Raw genomic sequence first — 26,492 nt, forward strand, 5'->3', positions numbered from 1 at the left:
GTGTAACGCATGAAGAGGGAGCAGGGAAGCCATCAACCTCCACTAGAGATGATAACACTCAGCAAGCTCGAGAGATGGTTCTGGCGAATAGGCGAATCACTATCGATGAGGTAGCAGCTGCTTTGAACATCAGTCATGGCTCTGTCCATCAAATCATCCACCACGAGCTCGGTTTCCGATTTGCCTCAGATCTAGACGTGCAAAATGCGTTACAAAAGTGGCTTCACGACCAACCGAAAACCTTTATTTGGAAGGAATACGTAAGCTCGTTGACCGTTAGGCCAAGTGCGTTGAGATTACATAGAAAAATGATGTGCATAGTATTACCCTAGCTTGACTTAAATAAACTGTAGAGTGAAAAGTGTAGATAATTTTTGACTTGTCCTCGTGCTTCGATTATGGGTACATACTTACACCGTAAAATTATCATATTTGTGTACGATGGCTCGTAAAAATGCACCTCAAAATGTTAAATGGCGAAATTATTATATGGTGTTACAATATGGTAACAAATATGATGCTAGAATTTTGGATTTGAATAAGCTTACCTTCTATATTTTAAAATCTATATGTAATTTAATTTGCTTCTTTTCGTTGTTTCATTGTCAAAAGTAGCCTATTTATAGGAACGAGACATTCTAAGGGGCAATGGGAAAGGTATTTTTGGCTTTGGATAGTAATATCCCTCACTATCGGAAGGCTCAAGTACTTCCGTTGGACTCACTGGGGTTTCAGTTGAAGTCTTATAGTCTTCCAGTGATTCTTTATCACCTTTCACAGTTGTTGAGTCCGTTGAAGAAGTGGGTTCACCCGAAGTTGTTGCTTCAGTTGAATCCACGTCCGATGGCACTGTTGTATATTCAGGTTTATCAGTAGTGTCAGTGGTTCCACTATCTTGTGGAGAAATTGTCGTGCTTTCTTCACCTGTTGATGTTGAAGATGTGAGCATGTCTGATTCAGGGTTTGTAGATTCTTCTTCGTCTGTTGGTGTTGAAGATGTAGGCATGTCTGATTCAGGAGCTGTTGATTCTTCTTCGTCTGTCGATGTTGAAGATGTAGGCTGGTCTGATTCAGGTGTTGTTAATTCTTCGTCGGTTGACGTTGAAGATGTGGTAGTATCTGATTCAGATGATGTTGATTCTTCGTCTGCTGATAGAGAAGTGGATGTGTCTGATTCAAGAGTGGTAGATTCGTCTGTTGATGTTAAAGAAGTGGGCGTGTCTGATTCTGGACTTGTTGACTCTTCGTCTGTTGATGTTGAAGATGTTGTCATGTCCGATTCGGGAGATGTGGCTTCTGCTCCTTCTATTGTAGTCAATGATGAGTCAGTTGGAGGAATAGGTGTACTTTCTGGTGAAATAGTTGATGCAAGTGCTTCTAATCCTTCCATCATGGAACCAGGTTCACCGGGCACTGTTGTTGCCTCACCACTAAGAGTTGTCTGTTCACCTGGAGTGGTTTGTTTATCTTCCTCTCCTGCTGTTGAAGATTCATCTGGAGGTGTTAGAAACTCAAATGGTTTATCGGGTTTTGGGTAATTGTATCCATCGCTACTATCAGCGAATTGTGTTGAATCAGGCATAGGTTTGGGAGCACCATTGGTATCAAAACTCTGTTCCTCAGGAGCGTTGGAAGGAGAAGCCTGAGGAGATGATTTTGTTGGCAATAAAAATGGTCGCTGCGGTTTAGGGTAATAATATCCGTCAATATGTCTTGGGAATTTTGCAGCTTCGTTATAATCAAGCGAGAGAAACAATATAATTGCGAATTCGAGGATCTGCAAAACAAAAGAGAAACACATATTAGAATACAATTTTAAACTAATGGCTCACATTAGTCTCATCTTTATTACAATTTTATTATTATTATTATTATTATTATTATTATTATTAGTAGTAGTAGTAGTAGTAGTAGAAGAAGAAGAAGAAGAAGTACAATAACAAGCCGTACATAGTGATAAATTGTAAAAATGTGCTGAAGGAACTTCCTAAATTCTGGGGGAATAATGATAAATTTTTATTCTGTTTCAAGTGTTCGTATGCTCATAAGACGTCAGTGAGCATAGTAGCTTATAGCAATAAAATTAAGAGTTTTATTCCTATTGACTTCAATTAAGAGCCTCTGCTGGCTTCTAACTTAGTTACTCGTTCTCAACCATCATTTCGCTATTTCCCTACTCGCTTCCGTTAACATAAAAAATTTATTAAGCTCTCATTATGTTTTTACAGCCATGACGAGAAAGGCAAACATCATAATGCTTGATATAAAAAACTACAATGGTTCTCTTTGCAATCTCTTGCAAATCGTAAGAATTGCCAAATATTAATACGTGTTAGTTCTACAATCTATGATAAAATATACTGTCTTGTTTTTTCTTGTTTTGTTTATCCTAGCCACCTATCACTCCTTAAATGTTGCATTGGCACAGAGAAGACAGAAAAAGTACAAAGTGCTTCTTTCCTTGTCTGTTAGGAATGGGGTAGAATCGAAGACATAAGACATATGATTTAGTCAGTAACTAGAAGTTGTGATCCGTACGAGAACGACACTTTTAATCAAGATCTGCTCGTTGGTCTAGTAGCTAGTGTGCGCCTGTGCCCTTGGTGCACGTAGTTCTGTGTTCGATTCCGGGAGAGAGAACCTTAAAAAAATAAATGCATTACGGTGGTTCGAATTCCACCTTAATCTATAGCTCCACGTCTAATATGGCCTGAATACTGAAAGGGGAAACTAAACTACAATCCATGAATAAGGGGGAATGCTGTTAGAGAACAGAATCACTGAGAAATATAGAAATAGACAGTGCCTTTCTGGGAACATGCAGTGCCTCAAGAGACAAATGTATCACAGAACTAAGGGGACGGATGAACATCTCTGATCACAAGTGTGCGCAGGACAGGTTGTTAGTTTGTCTTGTAAATAATATCTTAATTAGCTGAGGAAGATTTATGTTTTTTTGGTTTATTTTTATTTGTGAATAAGAATTGAAAATGTTTCAACTCTACTAATTCTAAACCCGAATAGAGCTAATGGTACTTTATTAATGGAACTAGACTGAGTCCGAGAGCAGATTGTATATTATGGGCTATACGAGTAGAGCTCCCAGATTTTTATACTTATAAACAGGAATAACTTATGAAAATTTATAATGTTCTTGCTGTACCGAAGGAATATGTGGGGATGATACGAGTGCAAAAAGTAAGAAAAAGCTTATTAGGGATTAAATCAGTACAGTAATTATGTAGTTAAATCGAAGCTGAAAATTAATGAAACACATCATGTATAGCTAAATAATATAAGAGACGCAGTGATAGGGTGATATTAAATATCTCCTTTAACTCAGTCATGATAAATTAATCAACTTGGTTATAATGTTCATGAAGACATCGCTGGTGTGAAATCGTTGAGCACGGTGTCTTTTTTTAAAAAAATCTAAGGAATGCTCAAGCATCAAACGATTCGTTTCAATCTAGGGATCGAACTTGGGCCTGAAGTATAGGAGTAGATAACTTATTTCTTTTTAATTGGACATGTAGGTAGCCCAAATGTGTTTCCATGCCATTTGCCGTTTTTTAAACTAAGTCTTCTTATTGATTATATGATAGTACATTCCCGTAGTATGCAAATACCATTGGACGGTTCGTTCTGATCTGTCAACCTTGATTAAGTGTGGTTTGCAGATTTGAACGGCTTGGGCCTTGTGTCCTCGACGACTACACGTTTCAGCTGTGGCGTTGATCCCGGCTGATCCTGATGATAGATTGACTTCTGCTCCAATAGTAATGCTAATTACGATTTCAGGTAAACTTCGTCAGCTGTTCAGAGTTACATTCACGTAATATGGTGCTCAGACAACCACCTACGTCATACTCATCGGCCTTTCGCAATCGTTCGGTGTCTCAAGAAACATTGTTGTCTGCGAGTGAGTACATCAGTGTAGTCCACCTCCCAATAGAGCTAATTATAATTTTCCTACTTTTCCCCATTATTCTGTTTTAACACACACCATCTTTTTTTCTGATTCCCGATCTTACCATTCCCGATTTTTTTTCTGATTTGAAATTTAGGTCACGACGAAAATTGAATCGAATGAGACCTCTGTCATTCAATGGGTAAGTGTGAGCTACGGCTAGCCAGAAGCTTTGAAGACGGTGGTGTTTTTTTCTTGGATGTGCATTTGGCAGGATGAACTTGCATTTTATACTGACTTTCTTGAGTTTTTTTTTTAAATAAATTTTTGTCCAAAACTTTTGTATAATCTATTGATGTTTTCTCTTGATTTTTCTCTACATGTATACTCTCGTGAAAGTTGTAATGGTAGTTGTCACCGTCCTAAAGCTTATTTTTTTGGATTTAAAAGAGACATTGGAAAAATAGATTTATTTTGAACTTTATTAACCAAGCCTCGTATATTCCAAACGCTCTAGAAACTCTTCTCTCATCGCTTTGGTATGCCTCTTCGTTTGTGTTGGTAAGCCTCAGTCAGATTTTGTGGCCAAATATGGACATACGATGCAGAGACAATGACTCCCTTTGTGAACGATTCCTTGAGTCCGGAAAAACGGGAAAGTTGCAATAACACCTTCGTCTTGTTACCGTTCATCTCTGATTTGTTAATTCAAAGCATCCTCATCTCTTCAGCCAAAGAGCTTGGACTCAACATTAAACGTCATAAACGGGAAAATCCCGTCTCAAGCATTCATACGAAGAAGCTAACTAGGAAAAGCTTCAGTGCTCCGGCACCCCTGGAAGGACCATCTCCACGTCACTGTTTACTCCTGCGCTCGCCGTACTTTATCGAAAGCGGCGTTCATGCTGCCTACAATTATAGCAATACTATATGGTTACGCGCATATAAACATTTTTTTTAATACATCGAGTGTCAAGTCAGAATTGGTGAAGTTTTGTATATGTGAAAAGTGATAGTTCGTATTTTCTCGCAGTAACCTTTACATAAGTGAATTTGTATGATAAAGCGTCATCGACAACCTCATGGACAAGGGATTATAATCGTAACATCAGTTTGGGATACTCATCGAGGAAGCAGCAGTCGGGACTCAAACCCAAAACATTAATTCCAGAAGCAGCATCTGTGATTGAACCCAGGACATCGATGGAGTGATATGCAGGCTAGCCGAAGAATACGTGAGTTGTTATATTCTTAAGCCACACCACCTTAATATCGATATTCAGTAAAGTATTGTAAATTACAATCATATTTTAAATTCAAGTGCATGTAATATTCATGTTTATTGAGTAACATTATACATTTATTATTTAAGTTTGAGTCTATTATTTGTTGTAAAGTTAATATTTAGTTTTATCACATTCGTAGCCTAACAAATCTATTTACGTTGTCTACATCTACGCCTGTTGTGCTTCCAGCCACTGCATGGCGAAGCTGTAGGCATGGGCGTTGATCATAGTCGTCATGAGATAGCTGGAAAATAAAAAGGAAAAAGGGGCAAGGTATGAGACTAAGAAATTAATCCGAACCACGACGTACATAATGGTCACAACCCGAAATGGCTAAACCGTGACACGACCCAGTTTAATCTTCGGATAGAATTGTATTTAAATATATTAGCGTTCATTTATTAAAACCCGACAACAGTAAGAATTTGAATCACGTAGTCACAAGCAGCAGACTTGGTGTAAAATCACGCGTAGATTGTTTTAACTCGCGAAAAAATAAAAAGAAAGAACAGAAAAAGAAAACAATCAGTAGGGGTTTGAAAAAACAAAGTAAATCTAATTATCATAGAAATATCATTAGTATAATTTGTTTCGTAAGAAATTAAAACATTTTATTTGTTCGCGAATTTTTCTTCCATCAATTTTTATAGTACGCGCAGACGAAAATACCGAACAGCTGATCCTAGCTGAAAATACACATACACCAGTACTTATATATGCACCTTTTATATAATGATGAATGAATAATAATTCGTTTGTTTATGTTAACTGTTTATCGAAACACTTTGAAAAATGAAATTTTAAAGCAAAATGAAAACTTTGTGTAATTGAAATGATGAAAAAGTTTTAGAAAGGTGTTTGTTTACATTGTGTTATTGAAGTCAAGTGTTTATTTTTGCATGTTTTATATTGTGATTTAGTTATTTGTAATTTAAGTAAATATGGAAGCGAATATTTTAGAACAATTTCAAGCGATGTTAACAGAACAATTAGAGAAACACTTTGATAGATTAGGGCAAAAATTAGAACAGAAACTAGAGAACAACAGTGAAAAGATAAATAGATCAGTACTGATGAATTAATAGGCGAATGTAAGCAGAATAGGGTTGAATTAAAACATCGACTGGATGGTTTGAGTAGAGATATTATATCGGCTAATAACTCCTTAATTGAGGTACACGCTGGACTAATTAATGTGACCAATCAGGTTGAATCAGGAACTGCTGAGTTTAAAAACCGTGTAGCAGAATGTAACAAAAGCCTCGTTGAGTTTTGTGAATGCATGCAGACGGCACGGCTTAACCGCAAAGAAGTGCAAGGCGGAAGCGAAATTGTAAACACTCTTGAATTCGCGCAGGCTCACATCGCGGAAGATAGATGCCTAATACGTCAGAGAGTTAGTTACAGTCAGGAAAAGGAAATATGTAGTGTGGAAGTAGCAGTAAGCAGAAGATCGTTATGTGTACGTACAGACAATCATGTTTCTAGTGTAGTTAGTGTCATTGATTTACCGGCAAGGGATGCCGATGGTTCACACATAATGAACGGTAGCGTTGGGAATACGCGTACCCGTCCTCTCCAAGAAGCCAGGGAAGGCTTGAGAATTGAATTGTTGTTTTTGTGTGATGATTTAGTTATAGTGTTGTCGCTTTTACGTCGCGGGCAAGTGGTCTTGCGCGACCTAACGGATTCGAATTTGTCTTTGGTACCATACACGTCCAACGTAAATTGCCTTTTTGTGCTGCAAATCCATTCCGACTTTACTAACTTCGAGCACGGTAGTGAGAAACAACTCCAGATTAATAGTTTAAAGTGTAGACCTATCCAGCGAATTTTGTTTTACGTGGTAAGCGCTTTATTTGTAAATAATTTGTCAGAAACATTCACGGTAGTCGAGTCTAAAAGTAACAGTCTTACTCAAGTGCATGCAGACAAAGGGAAATGGCCGCTAGTTGAAAAGTTAAAATGTAATACCGAGGTCAAGAAGGAAAATGAAATAATCCACGATAACCAGTTGGGTTTTGCTGATTCTGTAGTTTATATGAATTCGGTCTCAAGGTGTACCAATAGTAAATATGGTGTAGAAAGGAGTAAATTTGTTTTTAATATTGTCACCTTTTATAAAACTAGCGCGTTATCATTGCGAAATTGTAGAAAACGAAGGTTCAAACACAGATCCACTCAAAAACAGCTGATCGTCCGTGATCATGTCAATGTCCGTCGATTTCAATGCAAAGTATATTCACAGCGCGTACAACCATGCATCAGGTGCACGGCAAAAGGTAGAGTAAGAGTAAAACAAGAGCGTTCTCAAAAACGAAAGTTAGGACAAAGTAATCGTGGGAGAAAGAGATTTAAGCGTAAATCGAAGCTGATGTATCAGCAAACTTGTGAGAAATTCAAGACGCGAAAAAAGTGTACGTCGACTCCGAAGAATACTAAAATGCAAAAGCGTAAATACGTACGAGTATTGTGCAGTAAATTACATGGAAAATACAGCAACAATAAGTGCCAGCATGAAAGGAAATCTGCGCATGAATCCATAATGCATCGTAAATTTAAGCGTCGTAAACGAAGACGCGTCATTGAGTGGAAATTTAGTAAATGCGCTGCAAAAAGGAAAAAACTTCCGCAAATCGAAAAAAGTAATTGGAAAAGTACTCGTAAGCGTATGAAATTGCAGGCGTACAAGTGTAATCGACATCGGTGGAAAATGAAAGTTTTAGCGCAACCAAAGCGCGAACTTTGCCCGAACTTGGACTGAATCCCGAAAGAGACGAGAAACTAAACACCGAATATGACTTTTAAGCTTTTATAGAGAACGAAAATAAAGATTGTTATCCATTTATTTAACAATTTCCCTCGAATGTCGAAAGTTAGGAATTTGCTTTTCAGCTTCAGGTGTGTACATACCGCCACCGACGCGCCCGTTCTGAGGAACCACCAGTATCCATTTATAATTAGGTATGTTCATTTAAATGCCATGTTTTATTGTTTCTTTACAGCTTTTGGAGATGAGAGATGAATGTGAAAAGCAGAGGAAGGACAGCATTGGCAATTTTAAATAGGTAATCAACTTAGATCGTGAATTCGGATTTTGAAACTTTAACAATCCCCCACCACCATTTTTGAAAATTATGGTTATCCCGTTTTGGATACAGAACTTCTGTATCGAATTTTTGTTAGGATGTTTATATTTTGTATGTTTGATTTCTTTTCAGGTGCTTCCAGTTTTGGAAACCAAACGTCATTAATAAAATTTTACCATTCCATTTTCTTTTGAGTTTTTATTCATTCACCTTTATGTTTATATAAACATTTAGCTGTCCCCATACCATTAGGCATTTAGAGAAATGTTAGGCAATTAGAGATATTTGAAAATTCAATTAGAGAAATACTTATGAATATCACAACTAATTATGAAATTGTGATTTTTGAAAAAAAAAAGTGTGTTCTTCAGTTAATAAATCCTTTCATCTGACTTTGTTATCAAGCATGTGTAAAAGTATATTGAATTCATAATATCAGACTGGTTAGGTGTCGGAACATTGAAAATTAAATATTACTTGGTATGATCTTAAAAGTAATTGAAAATAATGTTGAATTTAATAAATTTGTTTATGAATCTATTCACATATGGTGTTCGTTATACAAAGTCAATGGGTATTTGTTATGATGTTAATGAAGTTTCGAATTTAATTAAATTTAGAAATAACCGTATTACGAGTTAAGAAGAGTTAAAAGATTTTAAAATATAATCCAACCCTTAGGGGCGTCACTATTTCCTTTCCAAATTAAAGTGACGAAATCGGGGTAGCGTCCGATTGGGCCTCAGCTAGTATGTGAATTTGGCAATTAGACACACACACTTCAAAATTCCATTTTGGTCTTTGACGTTCATATATTTTTTTAATAAAATGTTTTATTGACGCTTAAAATTTTATATTTTTATTAGACATTCATTCTTAATTGACTTATAGAGAAAAAATGAAATTACGTTTGTTTTGGAACTTTTGGAACTTCAGCATATAAACTTTTCCCTTTTCTCTTTTGGCTGTACTGTGTTGATAAGATAAGATAATAAAAGATGCACAAAATATTGTTAGGGAATATGGTTATCATTCAGAGTTGTAGGTTTTGTTATAGTATCATGTCAACACAGTACACCCAACAATAAACGATACAATTTGGTATCGACGTATAAAGTTTCTATTTCAATTAGGTAGCATTACCTATAATAAATGTGACATTCTGACAGGTATATGCAGACCTACTTAAATGAAACATTCCCAGATAGTTCGTTTTTGAGAGAAAACCTGCCTTATGACCATCTCTTTCACAATACCTCACGCCCCCTTGATTTCTTTTTTGAGGGTTATAAAACGCCTTTTGTATGCAACACTAGCTACGACAGCCAAAGAACTTGTTGCTCGAATTAATATAGCTGCGGCAATCACCTCCGAAATTTCAGGTGTGTTTGACCGCACGCGGAAAAATTTGCTTCGACAATGTCATGTTTGCAATGCGGTCAACGGTTGACAATATCAGACTATGAACTGTTATTCTTTACAGCTGTTTCGTGTACACGTACGTTTGATAAAATACTCCATTGAATACTCCAGTTTCTTTGAGAGTCACCCTTGCACCACCACTGCACTGCATCCGATTGTACACTAATGGAATTTACGAATAAAGTAATGGACATTCTCTTTTGCACGATTTCGATCTGACATTTTGTTCTCGAGTATGGCTGTTGTTGCATTTACTCGAAAATTTTCGGGTGGTGATAGCTCAGAGGCATTTCTACACCCAGGTTGGTCTGTACTTTTCGTTTTATCGCCGGTGTCAGAAATCACCTTCCGGCGTTTAGTATATTAAGTTACACAATATATATATATATATATATATATATATATATATATATATATATATATTCACGTTTGTATGGGCGCCCTTTTGGTAGACTTGTCCACCGCCCTTGTTAGTGACCCAGCACGGGCCTGTCTGTGATTGAACCCAGGACATCGATGGAGTGATATGCAGGCTAGCCGAAGAATACGTGAGTTGTTATATTCTTAAGCCACGCCACCTTAATATCGATATTCAGTAAAGTATTGTAAATTACAATCATATTTTAAATTCAAGTGCATGTAATATTCATGTTTATTGAGTAACATTATACATTTATTATTTAAGTTTGAGTCTATTATTTGTTGTAAAGTTAATATTTAGTTTTATCACATTCGTAGCCTAACAAATCTATTTACGTTGTCTACATCTACGCCTGTTGTGCTTCCAGCCACTGCATGGCGAAGCTGTAGGCATGGGCGTTGATCATAGTCGTCGTGAGATAGCTGGAAAATAAAAAGGAAAAAGGGGCAAGGTATGAGACTAAGAAGTTAATCCGAACCACGACGTACACAATGGTCACATAGTAAACAGAAAATATTGGAAACTTACTGAAACAATTATGGATGAGTTTATTTTCAGAAAGCAAACAGACACTAAGAAGGAAAAGAGTAATGACCTAGCATTTGAGCAAGCTAAAAAAATAGGAAGTTGCTTGTGCTTTTATTTTAGTTATAATTATAGAAATGGTTGTTCAATAAATGTAGACGGCATACAAGGAAATTCTGAGAAAACAAGTAAATGGAAAATCACATCAAATAATATATTTATAGTTACACTCTACAGTTGCTTTTCCTGAATTATCAGTCAATTAAATAATAGATGACCAGTGATTGACAGAGAGTAGATTACTCCTGTTAATTAAGTATCGGTTAGAGGGGTAATTATACTTATAGATACATTCCGTAATGGTTTGAGTAAACGGCAAAAAAGAAAAATGTATGCTTTAGTCATATACACTACCCTGGAATAAATAAATTAATAGATACCCGAAAAATGAGACTGTTGTGATTGCCATGTACCAATACATAGAAGGATCCATTATTGATGTAGTTAGTATTTGGCAGAGCCACCTTTGGTTCCAATGAACTCTGCAATCCTAGTTGACATGGTTTCCAGTAAGACATTCGTGACAACTTATGATAAGTGTCTCAAGTACTGTTATTTCCGTGCATCTTTGTATCTATTTGTGCAATTCCAGTTATAGGAAATGCCAAACGTTTTTATAGCACTGATATCCAGACATTCTCCGGGACACTCTAGAGCAGCCACTTCCAACTGAGTGCTCTGTGACGTCACATTAAGATGTAGAAGCTCGCAGGTAATGTGATGTTGATTTTTTAAAAAAAAACAGTGGGGATAGATAATCAAGAATTCGATGTCGAAATCTATTTTTTTTTTTTGCACACGTACTACTCATGGATCCGCGTTCATCAACTATACCACGTCATCCCTACCCCTCCTTCTTTCAATATGTTTGCCTCTGCTTTTCTCAGATTGAAAACCGTGCTCCTACATCTTTACAATTTTGAGTTGGAAACGACTGCTATACAATTCAAATACCAGTTTGGCGTTTCCAGCGGAGTTCAACTTCTATTTTTGACTTAGTCTCATAATCTATGAACAGTTTGGCATCCGACGGCAGTTTGCCTATTTGAAAGAAGGGTAAGGATTGATGTTGTCTAATCAATCTTGTAATACCTCGATGCATTTCGCAATATTCATGCGACTGGCACAATCAACATTTAGTGAGTTTGCAATACTTTCACCATAGGATGATGGTATTATAATAAATCGCGAACTATTGGTCGCTTTCACCAATAGCCCGTCTAAGGATTAGTAAAATCAACTTTAACGAAGAATGCAATATGATACCAAAGTGTTGTGCCTTGTTGCACATGAAGGTAGGCCAAATGTGTTTCCATGCCGTTTGCCGTTTAAACGGATTTTTTAAACGGGGTCTTCTTATTGATTATAAGATGGTACATTTCCGTAGTTTGCAAATACCATTGGACAGTTCGTTCTGATCTGTCAACCGCGACTAAAATGTAGTTTGCAGATTTGAATGGCTGGGGTCTTGTGTCCGCGACGACTACACATTTCAGCTGTGGCGTTGATCCCGGCTGACCCTGATGGTAGATTGACTTCTGCTCCAATCGTAATGACAATGATGATCTCAGGTAAACTTCATCAGCTGTTCAGAGTTACATTCACGCAGTGCCGGACTGGCCAAGTTGAGGACCCAATAAATATGGCGTATATAAGGGCCCCGCAGACACCGCATTGCGGAGATCCGAAGCCACCAGGGGCCACACAGAAAAGATGCCCCACTCCACGATGTCTGCGGGGGGGACCCAAACATTTAGTTACACCACTGTGTATAACACGTTAGTTGCAAAATATGATAAGTGACAAAATCATATTTTCTGTATTAAATAAATATGTAGTACAAAACAGACCACAAAAGAACTTACAATATCAAGACAATCATACGTAATCTTGAAGTTACATCAGTTATTTTGACGGTTTCTTACGCAGACGAACTCAGGCTTCTTACAACCTTTTTGGTAGGAAGACTCAAGAGATCATTTGCGATCGCGAAAATTCATCAACGGCTACAGGCATCGAGCCTCGGGCCCTTCGTGATAGCCAAGTAACCAACGTAGCCAGTCCGGCACTGCATTCACGTGATATGGTGCTCAGACAACCACGTACGTCATACTCATCGGCCTTTCGCATTCGTTCGGTGCAAGGATGTTATAAAATAGAGGATCTGACCATATGTATCTTTATCCTGTTAAAGCAATGAAGCCAAACAAACAACCGAACATCGGCACGTCTGATTGACTACTCTCGTTTCCTCCATAATCTGTTTGGCTACTTTCGTTTCCGCCATGATTATTGGCTCAAAACATTGCGATCTTATTGGGCGGAATTGGCAGAGTATGGGTGGCGAAACTGTGACGTGTGGCTTCAAGATTTTGTTGTAAGGGCAGATCCTCCATTTTATAACATCCTTGGTTCAGTGTCTCAAGAAACAGTGTGGCCTGCGAGTGTGCACAGCAGTGTAGTCCACCTCTCAATACAGCTAATTATAATTTTCCTACTTTTCCCCATTATTCTGTTCTAACATTCTCCTTTACATGATTCTTCTTTCCTCGGTCTCTATACTTTCCTTCCTAATTCACTATTGGCATTTACACTTTTCTGCGTTTGGAATGCAATTATGGTCCCAGACTATTTCACTCATTTCTTAATAAAAAAAAAATCAAAATGTGGTCAGCGAACGTCAATGCAGACTTGATTCAGGGACTCGAAAAAGACTATTCCTAGTGTATTCCTAGCTGCATAACGTAACGCTGTTGGCTGCTACAGTAACTCTGACCAACTCAGTAAATAATTGTGATGACTACAATTTTGTTTGGAAATTCATATTTCATTTTACTATTTTCGTTCTTTTTTCATAATAGACACCAGCACCGAAGTTTATAACATAATATAACATAATATATTATTATACATCACCTTTTTTCATTCTCCCTACGTGTGCTAAGGGCTCTTATCCCTACTGGAGACTGAACTTTAAGGTCATAAGAATTGCTACCAATCTACGTAGGGATCTCGACACTAAACTGTCATTTTCAATTATTTTTACATATCACAATTTAATCTCCTCTGCAGATTGCTAATGGGGCCTAACCTGAATTTAAGTGACATCTGGAATGTCACTTTTTATCTAAGCGACCATTAAAAACTATGGATTCGACACTAATATCCGTTGGTTTTTTTAATCATTTTTGTCTGCTCCTCACACTTTCCCTAGGAGTGCTAAGATGTTCTTGCTTCCAGTGGGGGCTGAACTTGGACTTCGAGGGCAACAAGACTGCCACCAATTAACTTAATGACGTTGGAAGCTAATGATTCAACGCTAATATCGCTCATTTTCAGTTTATTTTTATATGTTACCATTCCGCCTCAGGAGTACTAATGGGGTTGAATTTGAATTTAAACGGCATCGGAAGCATCACTGTTCATCTCAACAACATCGAAAACTACGGCTTCTACACTAATATCGACCGTTTTCAATCATTTTTATGTCTCCTCCTAGGTCTTAGGAGGTCTTACCCTCATAGGGAGGTGAACTTGAACTTAGTCATCGGAAATGTCACCAATCAACCCATCGACACAGAAAACTACATATTTGACACTAGTATCAGTTGTTTTCGATTATGTTACATCTTTCCCTTTCTACTTACCTTAAATGTGCTAAGGAATCTTAGAAGAAGAAAAATATGGTGAAAATGTGTCAACAAATGTTACTTCTCAATAATATCATTGGATGTTATATTTATGCACATGAATAAAGATTTTGCACTTATTTTCGTTGGTGAAAAAATAATTATAATTTGAAACGTAAAATCTGTAATAATAGTTTCCGGGAGTGAGGTATTCCCAACGATTGCACTCATCTTGATGAAAGAAAGTAGTTGGTACCGGAATTGGTCATTTTCGGTCAACCACTAGCTCAGATATATGTGAACAGACGGACAGCCATTCTGTAAGATCTCCTATAATTGCACATAGCATGCTATCAAAGTCTAAAAGTAAAATTTAAGAAAAAGTTTGAAGTGAAATATTGCGCCTTAAATTAAGAAAAAGAAAAAGTGGAAGGAAGAGATATTTAAAATAAATATCGAAAAGATGTGAAAGATGAATAGAATCTAGAGTGAAGAAAAAATCCTAGTTAAGATCTTGCGTGAAAGAAAAATTGTGGAAGGAAATGAGAAAATTCCAAGAAAATCTACGTGGATTCATTGTTGCTCACCACAAATTCAAAATTAAAAACTGCTACAGGTTTTAATCATCTTTGTCCCACATACGCCTGGAAACCTTCTCCGGGACGGCTGAAGTTCCAGTTTTCTTTAATGTATGCAAAGAAATCATATTTTCTTTTTCATAAGACACTCTAGTCAACCCTTTATTTGGCCCTGTTGTTTACGAGCAACATCGCCCTTTATTGCGTTATACGAAATAAATCTCTTAATTGGTCGCTTCAGTGATCGCTTGATTGGCATTATTGATAACTTCAGTGATCGCTTAATTGGTATTATTAATAACTTCAGTGATCGCTTGGGATGGGCAGAGTCGAGCTGAAACTCGACTCGAATTAGACTCGAGTTTCGAGTCGAGTCAAAGGTAGTTGTGTCAAGTCGAGTTCCCAGCCGAGTCACTGGTTTTGAGATCGAGTTTTGAGTCGAGTCGAGTTTGATAAATAGCTCGCTCGTTCAGCTCGTTTTGAAATCATGACCTGATTAGACTGGAAAGCGAAAGCATAAAAAATGTAAGCAAACCTCAAATGTCGTGAGTCCCAATATATCTATTACTGTAGTTCTTATCATCAAGGCTGAGACCTGCACGGTCAAATTTTTGAGCTCAACCCCTGTAGTGATGTTAGCCGGCTCGAATCGGTTCAACTGAGCGAACAGCTCGAGACCGCTCGGTTGGGATGAGCCATCGACCCGGCTCAATTGACCCGATGTCTCGAGCCGGCTCGGTTAGGATGAGCCACAGACTAGAGCTCAAGTGACAGATCAGCTCGAACCGGCTCCGTTGGGGTGAGCCATCAGCTCGGTTCGGTTCGGCTCGGGTGAGCCATCGTCTCGGTTGGGATGAGTCATCGACACGGGCCGGCTGGGTTGGGTGTCCTGTTGGCTCGGCTTACTTCTCGATTCAACTCGATAATGAATGAGCTGTGAGCCGATCTGCTCGAGGCGTTAACAATCCTAAACCTGTTCCGAGCAATTTTGAACATGTTTGGTTGGCGCCATATAATTTTTAACAATTTTTGACTCGAGCCTGAATAGCTCCTCCTGAACTCAAGCCCAGAACAGAACTATAATAATAATAATAATAATAATAATAATAATAATAATAATAATAATAAATTAATAATAATAAATTAATAATAATAATAATTATAATAATAATAAATTATTAATAATTATAAATTGTAGTAGTAGTATCATTCATATTTATATTGTCTATGTAAGGTACTTGAGAGTACTTGAAACTACACACAGGATTTAGCTCATTTTGGCTCGACTCGACTCGAAACTCGACCCAAATTCGAGTCGAGTTGGAGGAAACTTTTTGAGCCGATTCAAAGATATCTGTTTCGAGTTGAGTCGAGTTTCAAAGAAAACTCTCTCGAACCCGCTCGTGCCCATCTCTAGTGATCGCTTAATTGGTATTATTGATATCTTCAGTGATCACACGATTAGCATTATTGTTTCCATATAATATTAATATACGTGATTTGCGGATCACTTGTCTAGATAGTTGTAATCTTCGGCAAAAATAGGCAATAAAGTTCATACTACAGACGCTTTATTTCCCGAATTCCGTGAATATTTGTTTTATTTGTGCTTCCTTGAACTATAGAAAAATATTTCGACTAATTCCTTCTTAGAAATATTCCTAATTATAATTGACCATGAGCAACGCTGTTCAGTAACAGCACATTATTAGCCATTTTAAGGCAATGTTACCTGGAAATACACATCCTGTATTTTGTATTTCAAAAGATGCAAAAATACTTTAGAAATTATGAAATCAAGGTGAGGAAGACGTGTTTCAATCATTAAAACAAATATTCTGAAATATTTCTACAGGAATTTTTCAATACTTGCCAATTAAAGGTTAAACTAATTTGATATAAAACTTTCCTCAAAACGTTTTCTTCCTATAACTGCCCGTGAGAAATAAAATTAATTAATTTGTTAATTGCGATTTAATATCTCTTTTCAGCACCGAGACTATATGAGACACGATCTTTCTTGTGAATAAAGACTCGTAAAGGAATTCTATAGAAATTAGCCTCCAATTATTCCTTTTAGGAGCGGAATTTTCGTAAACGCTGAAACTTGTATTCTCTTATTTTTATGGAAAGCTTAAATGCCGGGTTTTATTTCAATAACTCTTCAGTGATTCGCATAATACTCTATTATTTAAAAAAAATAGGTATATTTTTGAAGGAAGTTATTCCCCTATTATTATAATTATTATTATTATTATTATTATTATTGTTATTCTGCCATTCGACACGTCCTGAGATTGTTTTATTTTATTTATTTATTTTTAAATTTTAGGTTTGAAAATGTTTCTTCCATGTTTCTCGATCTTCAGCTTTCTCTTTTAACTCCCAATATTTTCGTCTATTTTTCAAATCATCGATTACTTTTGTTCTTCCTATTTCTCGCTTTCTTTCCATCTTTCCTTCTATGGCGGTGTGAAGAAGGCAATTTCTTCGCAAGATGTGTCCAATCCAATATTGACCTCTCTACTAAGGATGCTGGCTACAGGTGTCCTCTCCTCTCCTATCTGTTTTAAAGCATCTTCATTTGTTGCTCGCTCTGTCCATTTTATCTTCTCTATTTTCCTCTAACACCACATTTCGAAGCTCTCTAAATATTTATTCTCTAGCTTCTGTAATGTCCAAGTTTCTAAACCATACAATCATATATAGTACTTCAACAACTTCTTCCTAAGTCCAATATTAAGCTTGTTAGTTATGAGTGATCTTTTCTTGTTTGAATGTTTCTTTGGCTATGGCAATTCTTGTCCTGATTTCTTTGACGCAATAAGTGTCTCTCGTCAAAATACTTCCTAGATACTTGAAATTATCGACCTCTCCAAGTTCTATTTCTTCTACTCTGATCCGTAATAGTGCGTTCCTAAGGGATATTCTCATGACTTTCGACTTTTCGATGTTATTGATATGTATTTCTAAAAATACTATATGTTGTCGCTTACTTTCGTGGTAAGAGGAGTTTTCTGTCCAAATTTTACGTTTTTATAGTTATAGTCAAATGTCTTTCCCTTTGGTGAATGACTCACTTTTATTCTTTCGTATAATAATATACAGCAGGGCAAAGGTGACCGAACTTTTTGATTAAGTGATCTACCTCAAACTATGAATAGCTTTGGCTATCCTACTTGTCTAAATTCTCAGTAGTGCTGTTCTATCATTTCCTTGCATTCACTTTCAGATAAGAAGTCGAAGTTACATCTCTTCTTTTGCAAAATCGAGAAATACCTTTCCAAATTATCTTCCTTTATCAGAGCAACACAAGTCTTGCACAACAAACATACTCAAACATGTTCATTTACCCTACAAATAAGAAATAGTGTTCCTATTCTAAAATGGAAAAATAATATGTTTTCGTCCTTTTAATCAAAATCATTTTACCTTAATTGAAACTCACTTAAAGAAAATGGTATGGTTGTGTGAGGTTTCTTTTCAGGTAATATTTTTTTTTTCCTAATAAGTTTCGTGATTTGACCGATAGTCGATAAAAGATCGACTGTTGGGGCAAACCTGCTATAGGCAATGAAATGATATCTTTGAATTTCATGTCCCACTATTATGCCTGTTAGGCTAAGGGAGACAATAATTAAAGGAAGTGAATGATGATGGAAGAATTGGTAGAATGAGAAACTGGGAGGAAACGGAAGTATCCCGAGAAAACACAGGAGCACGATGTTATCCATCATAAACTTATTGGCCGGAAATCGAACCAGGGACCCTACGCACCAAAGGTAAACACTCTACCATTAAGCCACGGTGTCCCCAGATCCGCAATAGATAATAAATTTTGAAGGCCTCTGTTTCCGTTGTCCGTGAAGCAAACCCCTGAATTCTTCTACTAGCATAAGCTCTCCCCAAAAGCAATTTAATCTTATGTAGTGTGTGTGTGTGTGTGTGTGTGTGTGTGTGTGTGTGTGTGTGTGTGTGTGTGTGTGTGTGTGTGCGTGCGTGCGTGTGCTCTTTATTTATTTCTACTGGTACTTTTCTAGTTTAACTTTTTAGCTCTACTTCTAATTGTATAAAGTAATCGGTTTCAATTGCTAACTAAAGTAAATGCTAAACTTCCATTGGTGTGTTTTGCGACATGTTGTCCTTTCTCTCTGAACCCCCAGAACAAAATAAGTTCAAGGTACTTTTAAAAAGAAAGACAGGAAATTCCGTTAACTGATTATTCATCCGTGTGTCCTCCACCTCCACAAGGGCTTTCGTCTGGGGGGGGGCAAGATGGGGCGTTCGCCCACCTCTACAGGAAATTGTACTTCGGAAGATCGAAAACCCAACAGATTTTTTAGAATAGTTACAGCAGAAATTGAGACTACATTTGAAATATCGCTCACACTTGCACCCCCCTGGAAACCATAACATGACACCCTTGCTCCCCCCCCCTTTCCCGAAGAGCTTCATGAAGTACAGTTTGCTTTGAAAAGTGGCAAACCACATGAAGTGTTCCGACATTTTGCCCTATAAAGGTGACATCGTCTTATCATACATAGACATGTTAATTAGGCATTGTTTTCTATCTTTTCTCTCTCTCTCTCTTTTTTTTAAAAAAACATAATGTTTCTGTAAAAGGATTAATTGAGTGATTTTTGAGTTTAACTTCCCTTTCAGCAGCGAGGCTATATGAAACATGGATCTACTGATTAACGTGGAATCAGAAACCACATGGGCACCCGCCGGGATCGAACCGGGGTCTCCCATGCCAAAGGCGCGTACGCTAACCGCTTAGCTATAAAGGAGCTCTTTCTGTAAAATGAGGCAGAAAACGTAGACAAATGAAGATTACAGTGTTTTCGGTAATACTGAAGTGTAACTGCTTATATTAATAGCTTTTGTATAATTTTGTTTATCATAAATTCCGCTGTTTTCGGTAATACTGAAGTGTAACTGCTTATATTAATAGCTTTTGTATAATTTTGTTTATCATAAATTCCGCACTCCTGCGTAGCTGGATGTTTACTGCATGTACTTCTGACTTTCTTTCCAGTGTAAGATTCTTAATGATAACGAAACCGAAAGTGTTTTAGGTTCCGATTGCAGAGTCTAAATAAACGTTTTCACTCGGTGTTTCGGGCAGAGAATTGAAATACATTTCGGCGTATGGTTCTGTTCACAAAACTGAAATACAATTTGACATATCTCGTTGATTTTGATTTGATTTTGGCGTTCCTTTCAGCAGCGAGGCTAAATGAGACGTGAACTTACTGATTAACGTGGAATTCGGATCACATGAGATGCAGCCGGGAATTAACTCAAGGGTCTCCCGCGCCAATGAAACGTACGCTAACCGCTTAGCCACGAGGGAGCTCTTGATATAAGTTATTTTGATTCTGTGCATAAAACCGAAATGCATTTCGATGTACCGGACTGGTCTTGAAACTAAAAAAAAACAAAGTCTCATGAATTTATGTTTCGGAACGGTCATTTGCGAACATCGTTAACTCAAGATCGTTCCTTGGTGGGGTAGACCCAGGTTCGATTTCCGGCGGGAGCTCATGTGGTTCGGGTTCCACCTTAAAACTGTAGGTCCATGTCTCATATAGCCTCGTTGCTGAACTAGACTTTAAACTCCAATCCAGTACGAATCAAGATCGTTTCAAGCCTTAAAAGGTGTTAAGCGATGAGCTTTAAACAATAACCCAAGGAAACCACCTATAGCAAAGTAAAATTGATTCTTTGTTACAAAACATTTCTCTGTTTGGGCACCGGCTCCAAAACTGTTTATATCAAAAGCTCTCTTGCAGTACTAGACCTTTTTTTTTAGGGGGGAGGTGCAAATCTGAAACCCAATCCCAGTAGAACTAATTTAGGCGTATCAGTTTTGTTACCATTAACAACATTGTTCCATGTGGAGCTCAAAGATTTGATAGTAACTTAAAAATGTGAAGTAATTGAAATCTACTTGAATCGAAGTGTAACGAACCCCAATGTCATCTCGGGGCCGCGGTGGCTCAGTGGTAGAGAATTCACTTCTGGTGCTTGGGATCCCGAGTTCTATCCCAGCCCCCGCCAAGTGAACTTTGTGGTGGACAAGCACCGTGTGCGTGGTTTTTCTCGGAGTTCTCCCGTTTCCTCCCACTTTCTTCATTCAACCATTTCATTCATTACTCATTATCACCGTCTAATTTAGCATAACTGTGGGACGTAAAACTCAAAGATTTCATTTCATTTTTTCCAATCTCATCTCATCATAGGTGTTCTACGATTATTGGCAGGTCACTTGCCGCAACTGATAAGGTTTCATGCTCTATAGTCTTCCTTCCGCTAACCTCTTCGCCTTCACGTACGATCTTTCAATTTTGATACCGTCCACAATCTCTAGCCTTCTTCGTCCCCTTCCTCTCTTTCCTGCCACCATACCCTCTACAACACTTCAATCTAAGGACCCTAGAAATAGCGACACTGCAAATTGATGTGCTGATCTGTATCCAAACTTAAAAGAAGTCATTTGGCTGTCTATAGCAATTTTATGGATTCGTGTGAATTCAAGAAGCTTCGGTTTTTCATAAATTAATAGCATAGGCCTATTTTTAACCAATATGTTCACTATAATTTAAAGTTGTTTTTTTTTTAAATAATATTTGATATTTGGTAGTGATATGTTCTGGATTGACTTTAAAATTAAAGTGAACCACCCTAACAAATTTATATAGCCTGAGATGGAACTAAGGACATCTTCATGACAAAGTAAGCAATCTACTTTTATATCTTGTATTACAGAAAAGCAATAGTTCTCTCTTTTTCTTTTTCTTTTTTTTTTTTTTTTTACTTCAAACTTATGGAATACGAACATAATAGACAATCAAAACAGCTAAGAACCATTATACTTGATGTGGGACTGGAATATAGAGTGGTTTCTTTCTTTCACTGCCTCTGCTCTGGTGTATGAGATTCCTGACTCGATCCCGGCCAACTAAGTTTGTGGTGGACAACATCGTGTCTGTGAGTTTTCCCGGGGTACTTCCGTTTCCTCCAACATTCTCATTCCACTAATTATTTCAATAACATTCAATTGTCTTGATCATTGTCTCCCTTAGTCTTAAGGGCATAACCGTGCGATGTTAAACTGAAATAACTCTGATCGCTCGGTCACTCTCACCACTATCTAAAGTGACTACAGAGGAGGCTCGCAAGGTAAGTCACAGCAATAAATATTAAAGAGTTTTATTGCCTCAAATAAGGAAGGAGAACTTAGCTATAATGTGCTAATCAAAGAACTAGCTGAAATGCCCGGTATTTTGCATGGGAAGAATAAGGTGTAATAAGTAAAAATACAACCAGAGAATTTGAATATTCAGTACTATTGCAGAAACTGCCACCTTACACCCCCTTCAGTAGCAGAATTTTCTAATACGATAAAACACGTATTGTCATTTATAAACAAATTTTCATACCCTCAATTTCAGCTAAATTCAACACGTTCTGAGTAAAGGAACAGAAATTTAAGTAGAATATTACAGAAATGCCCCTCTTTTCTGCACTCTCAGGAGCGAGATGAAGCATGCGTGTTATTGTATTTAATGAAAACTTATAGTGCCAAGATTCATACTTTTAACTTCAGGAGGACAGGGTGGCTCACGGGTAGCGCACTTACCTTTGGAGCGTAGGGTCCCTCGTTCGATCGCCGGCCAAGTAAGTTTGTCGTGGACAACATCCTGTTCTTGGGTTTACTCGCGGCACTTCCGGTTCTACCCATAGGGGTCTATTGTCATTCCGATAATTCTTTCGTCACCAATTCTTCATTCATTTGCCTTAAGTATCGTCTCCTTTAGTATAAAGAGCATAGTCGTGGGACGTTAAACTAAAATATTTCATCTTTAACTTCAGGGATTCGTGAGATACTCAATTTTGGATAATAGGCCGCAGTGGCTCAGTGGTAGAGAGTTCACCTCTGGTGTTTGGGGTCCCGGGTTCGATCCCAGTCCCCGCTAAATGAACTTTGTGGTGGACAAACACCGTGTGCGTGGATTTTCTCGGGGTTCTCCCGTTTCCTCCCACTTTCTTCATTCCACTATTTCATTCATCACTCATCATCACCGTCTCCTTTAGCCTAATCGGCCGTGAAACGTTAAACTCAAAGATTTCATTTCATTTTTTTCAATTCTGGACAAGAGCTCCTACGTGGATATGTGAATAGTGTACGCACCTCTGGCGTGGGAGGCCCGAGTTCGATTTCCAGCGAGAGCTCACGTGGTTCAGATTTCATCTTAAGTTGTAGTCCAGGCTGGTAGCCAGCCCAAAAATGTAGGGAAGGGCAGCTGAAGTTAGGGAGGCCCAATCCAACCATATTATAGTTCATTTACAAGCCTACCGTGAAACTTTTAGGGGTACCAGCAAAAATTTAGGGGGGGGCGGCTCAACCTAGACCCCCCTGGATACGGGCCTGTGTAGGTCCACGTTTCATTATAGCCTCGTTCCTGAAAGGGACGCTGAAATTAAAATAAAATCAATTCTTGGCAGAAAAGTTTACCTTCCGTTACCGCTTGATTTCCTCGTGATTCCGTTACCTAATGATAAAAGGAGTACTCTATCCAGAAATCACGTTTGTATCTGTAGTAATATGTCCTGGGTGAAAACAACTTTGTCACTTCTATATTTTTATATAGATGAAATAGTTTAGAGTTTAAAGAAATAGTTTTATCTCTTAGTTTAGAAAATCTTTGAGGTTTAGTCCCATGGTTATGGTGGCTATTCTAAAAGAAAGAGTGATGATGAGAAATGAATGTAATGGCGGAATGAAGAAAGTGGAAGGAAACGGGGGAACCCTAAGAAAACCCACGCACACGGTGTTTGGCCACCACTTGACACGAGCGGGAATCGAACCAATGACCCCATGGACCAAAGGTGAAAGCTCTACCAGTGAGCAATCGTGACCCCACTCTCTTAAAGTCAGTTTAATATTTATTGGTGTGACATTCCTCGCGAGCCACCTCTGTTTCACTATATCGTTTCATATCCAAAATAGGAAATCTCTTCAATCCACACTATTAATTCCAACTGAGATCGGAATATTATACCATAATGATTGTGTCATTAAATGAGTAGGTATTTTAAAAAGACGAAATAAAATAAAATATTCTCTTTTAGCAAAAACAGAACTGTTCCATTCACTTACCATGATTGAGTCATTTATAATTTCCCTTTCATCTGCAGTGTTGCAAAATACAAAGAAACGATAACTAAAAATGTAGATTATTTCACGAACTGTCAAGAACCACACACAAACACACGAACAGGTAAGAGAGCCTATAAATAATGCAAGTTACTTCCTTCAACGACACAGCTGTTCTAATGGAAGTTAGGCGCTGTGTCCCTCCTTTTTTTTTCTCTTTCCATTGAGTTAATCATTGGATCATGTCAAGGTTGACTTTCTGTTTAATTAAACAACAAACTGGCTACAAATATTCCCAAGTCCTTTGCTTAACACTCTACTATAAGAAGTTACACAAATTATATTCTGTGAGTGTGTGTGTGAGAGAGGGAAAGAGTTGTAATATTGTTCATAAAGGGAAAGAAAAAGAAAACATAGCATGATAGAAAAAATAAATGAAGCCCGTACTTCACACGGAAATATAGGCCATTTAAAAATATATACATATAAAAAAAAAGAATCTCATGCGAGAAATGAGATGGTCATGGCCATAAACGAATTATAATAACTTTGTATGAGAAGAAAGAGAGAAAATAATTTATGCAAGAAAGCTAAAAAATATTTTGGTCATAACCAGAAAAAATAAATATTATGTTCTTAGTGGAGCTCTTTCCTGTTAAAACAATTTGATGATGATTTTTCCTTCATAACATGGATATGTAAATATCTAGACCATATTCTTGTTTTGTGCATGTCATTATAGAATCCATCTTGTCCAAGTAAAAGAACTGAAAGCTTTCATTTCTAAATGAGGAAGTTAATATACTTCGTTTGCTCCTCATATGTTGTGCCCGTATTGTTGATGCGTGTTCCATGTAATTTACTTGTTTAGATGGGACAATACTTTGAGTTACGTAAAAAAAAGATTTTTATTTATATATTTACAACTATGGTGCAAATTCTTGGAGTGTTTGTTACCTATGTTATATAAATGCAAATCTTTTATTTATTAACTGTCATTCTCACTCACAAAAAAAAAAAAAAAAAAGCAAAGTAAATTTTATGTAGTAGGGAAAGTTTGTATAATGTGCATGTATAAAAGTATTGGTGTTGCTATCTAGTAACTTACTAATGGTTTACTTTTTTTTTTTTTTTTTTTGTCGCGTGATTCAAAAGAAGTAGGGGGGCCGCGGTGACTCAGTGGTAGAGCGTTCACCTCTGGTGTTTGGGGTTCTGGGTTCGATCCCAGCCCCCGCCAAGTGAACTTTATGGTGGACTAACACCGTGTGCGTGGGTTTCCTCGGGATTCTCCTGTTTCTTCCCACTTTCTTCATTCCACCATTTCATTCGTTACTCATTATCACCGTCTCCTGTAGCCTAACCGGCATAAACGTGGGACGTAAAACTCAAAGATTTCATTTCATTTCATTTCAAAAGAAGTAGTGATCTAATCTCATTGGAAGTTGAAAGAACAAATTTGATTAGCTCACTTTTATGAAATGAAAATAAAAAATGGAATAAAATATTTCACAGTTTAACGTCCCTCGTTTATACCTTTTAGGCTTACGTAGATGATTTTTAGGCCTAAGACATGTAACTGATGTTGCAAAAGTTAGTGGAAAGAGAAAGTGGGAGGAAACGGGAATATCTCCAGAAACCCTCGGACACGATATTATTCATCATACTTACTCGACCAAGAAACGAACCAGGGACCCCATGCACCAGAGCTAAGTGCTTTACCACTGAGCCACCGTGCACCATCTCTCATTTTTATAATGGCTATCTTTTCTGTATATTTATTTACAAAATATATGTATGAGAGGCAATAATGTCTAGTTTCTCATCTTATTTGAATTGAAAATATTTATTAATCAACTGAACAATTAAACATGACTGCACCAAAGCTATTATTTTCCATGCAAATGAACAAGGACAAGAGTCCGGTACCTTATGATAACAAATGTTCTGGCCAGACTTGTTTAAACTTGTTTTCTTTATGCTGTTAAAGATATAATAAGTGAGGAAGCCATAGTTGATTGAAGTGTATTTTTAATTTCTGTAAAATGAATGGTAAGTATTAAGGAAATGCAAAGTTTGAAAGGGGAAAAAATAGTTTAATTTATGAAAATAATTATTATAGTAAGTTTTGGTGGTTATTAAAGTAAGTTTAATCGAACTGGGACCGCAATATTTAATTGTGTGTTGCACATATTCTGCACAGGGTAGGGAAGCTGCATTTTATTTTTACAGGCGCACGGTAACTAGTATGAAACATACCAAAATACTTCAGTACCAGCTCGGGTTTCCAACTATTTTGCCAGTCTCAAGTGTGAAAAATTGGTATTTTATTAATGTTGTTATCATGTCTATCTAAAATACATATAATATTAATTTTAAATTATTGCATATTTTATGAAAGAAATTCATAAA

The 26,492-nt window shown here is 37.2% G+C and overlaps 1 protein-coding gene across 1 annotated transcript; it reads right to left on the minus strand.

The window, feature by feature from the left end:
* Window positions 1–24,241, minus strand: LOC145688846 (uncharacterized). Its single transcript, XM_081763013.1, has 2 exons — window positions 24,087–24,241; window positions 1–1,777 (listed from the first exon to the last, which is right to left on the minus strand). The coding sequence occupies exons 1-2, from the start codon at window positions 24,087–24,089 to the stop codon at window positions 617–619; spliced, it is 1,164 nt and encodes a 387-aa protein (XP_081619139.1). The 5' UTR covers window positions 24,090–24,241; the 3' UTR covers window positions 1–616.
* Between the last annotated feature and the right edge of the window lie 2,251 nt (window positions 24,242–26,492).

Source organism: Thermobia domestica, chromosome 7 (genome assembly GCF_964235325.1).
Source record: "Thermobia domestica chromosome 7, izTheDome1.hap1.1, whole genome shotgun sequence".
Taxonomy (NCBI): domain Eukaryota; kingdom Metazoa; phylum Arthropoda; class Insecta; order Zygentoma; family Lepismatidae; genus Thermobia; species Thermobia domestica.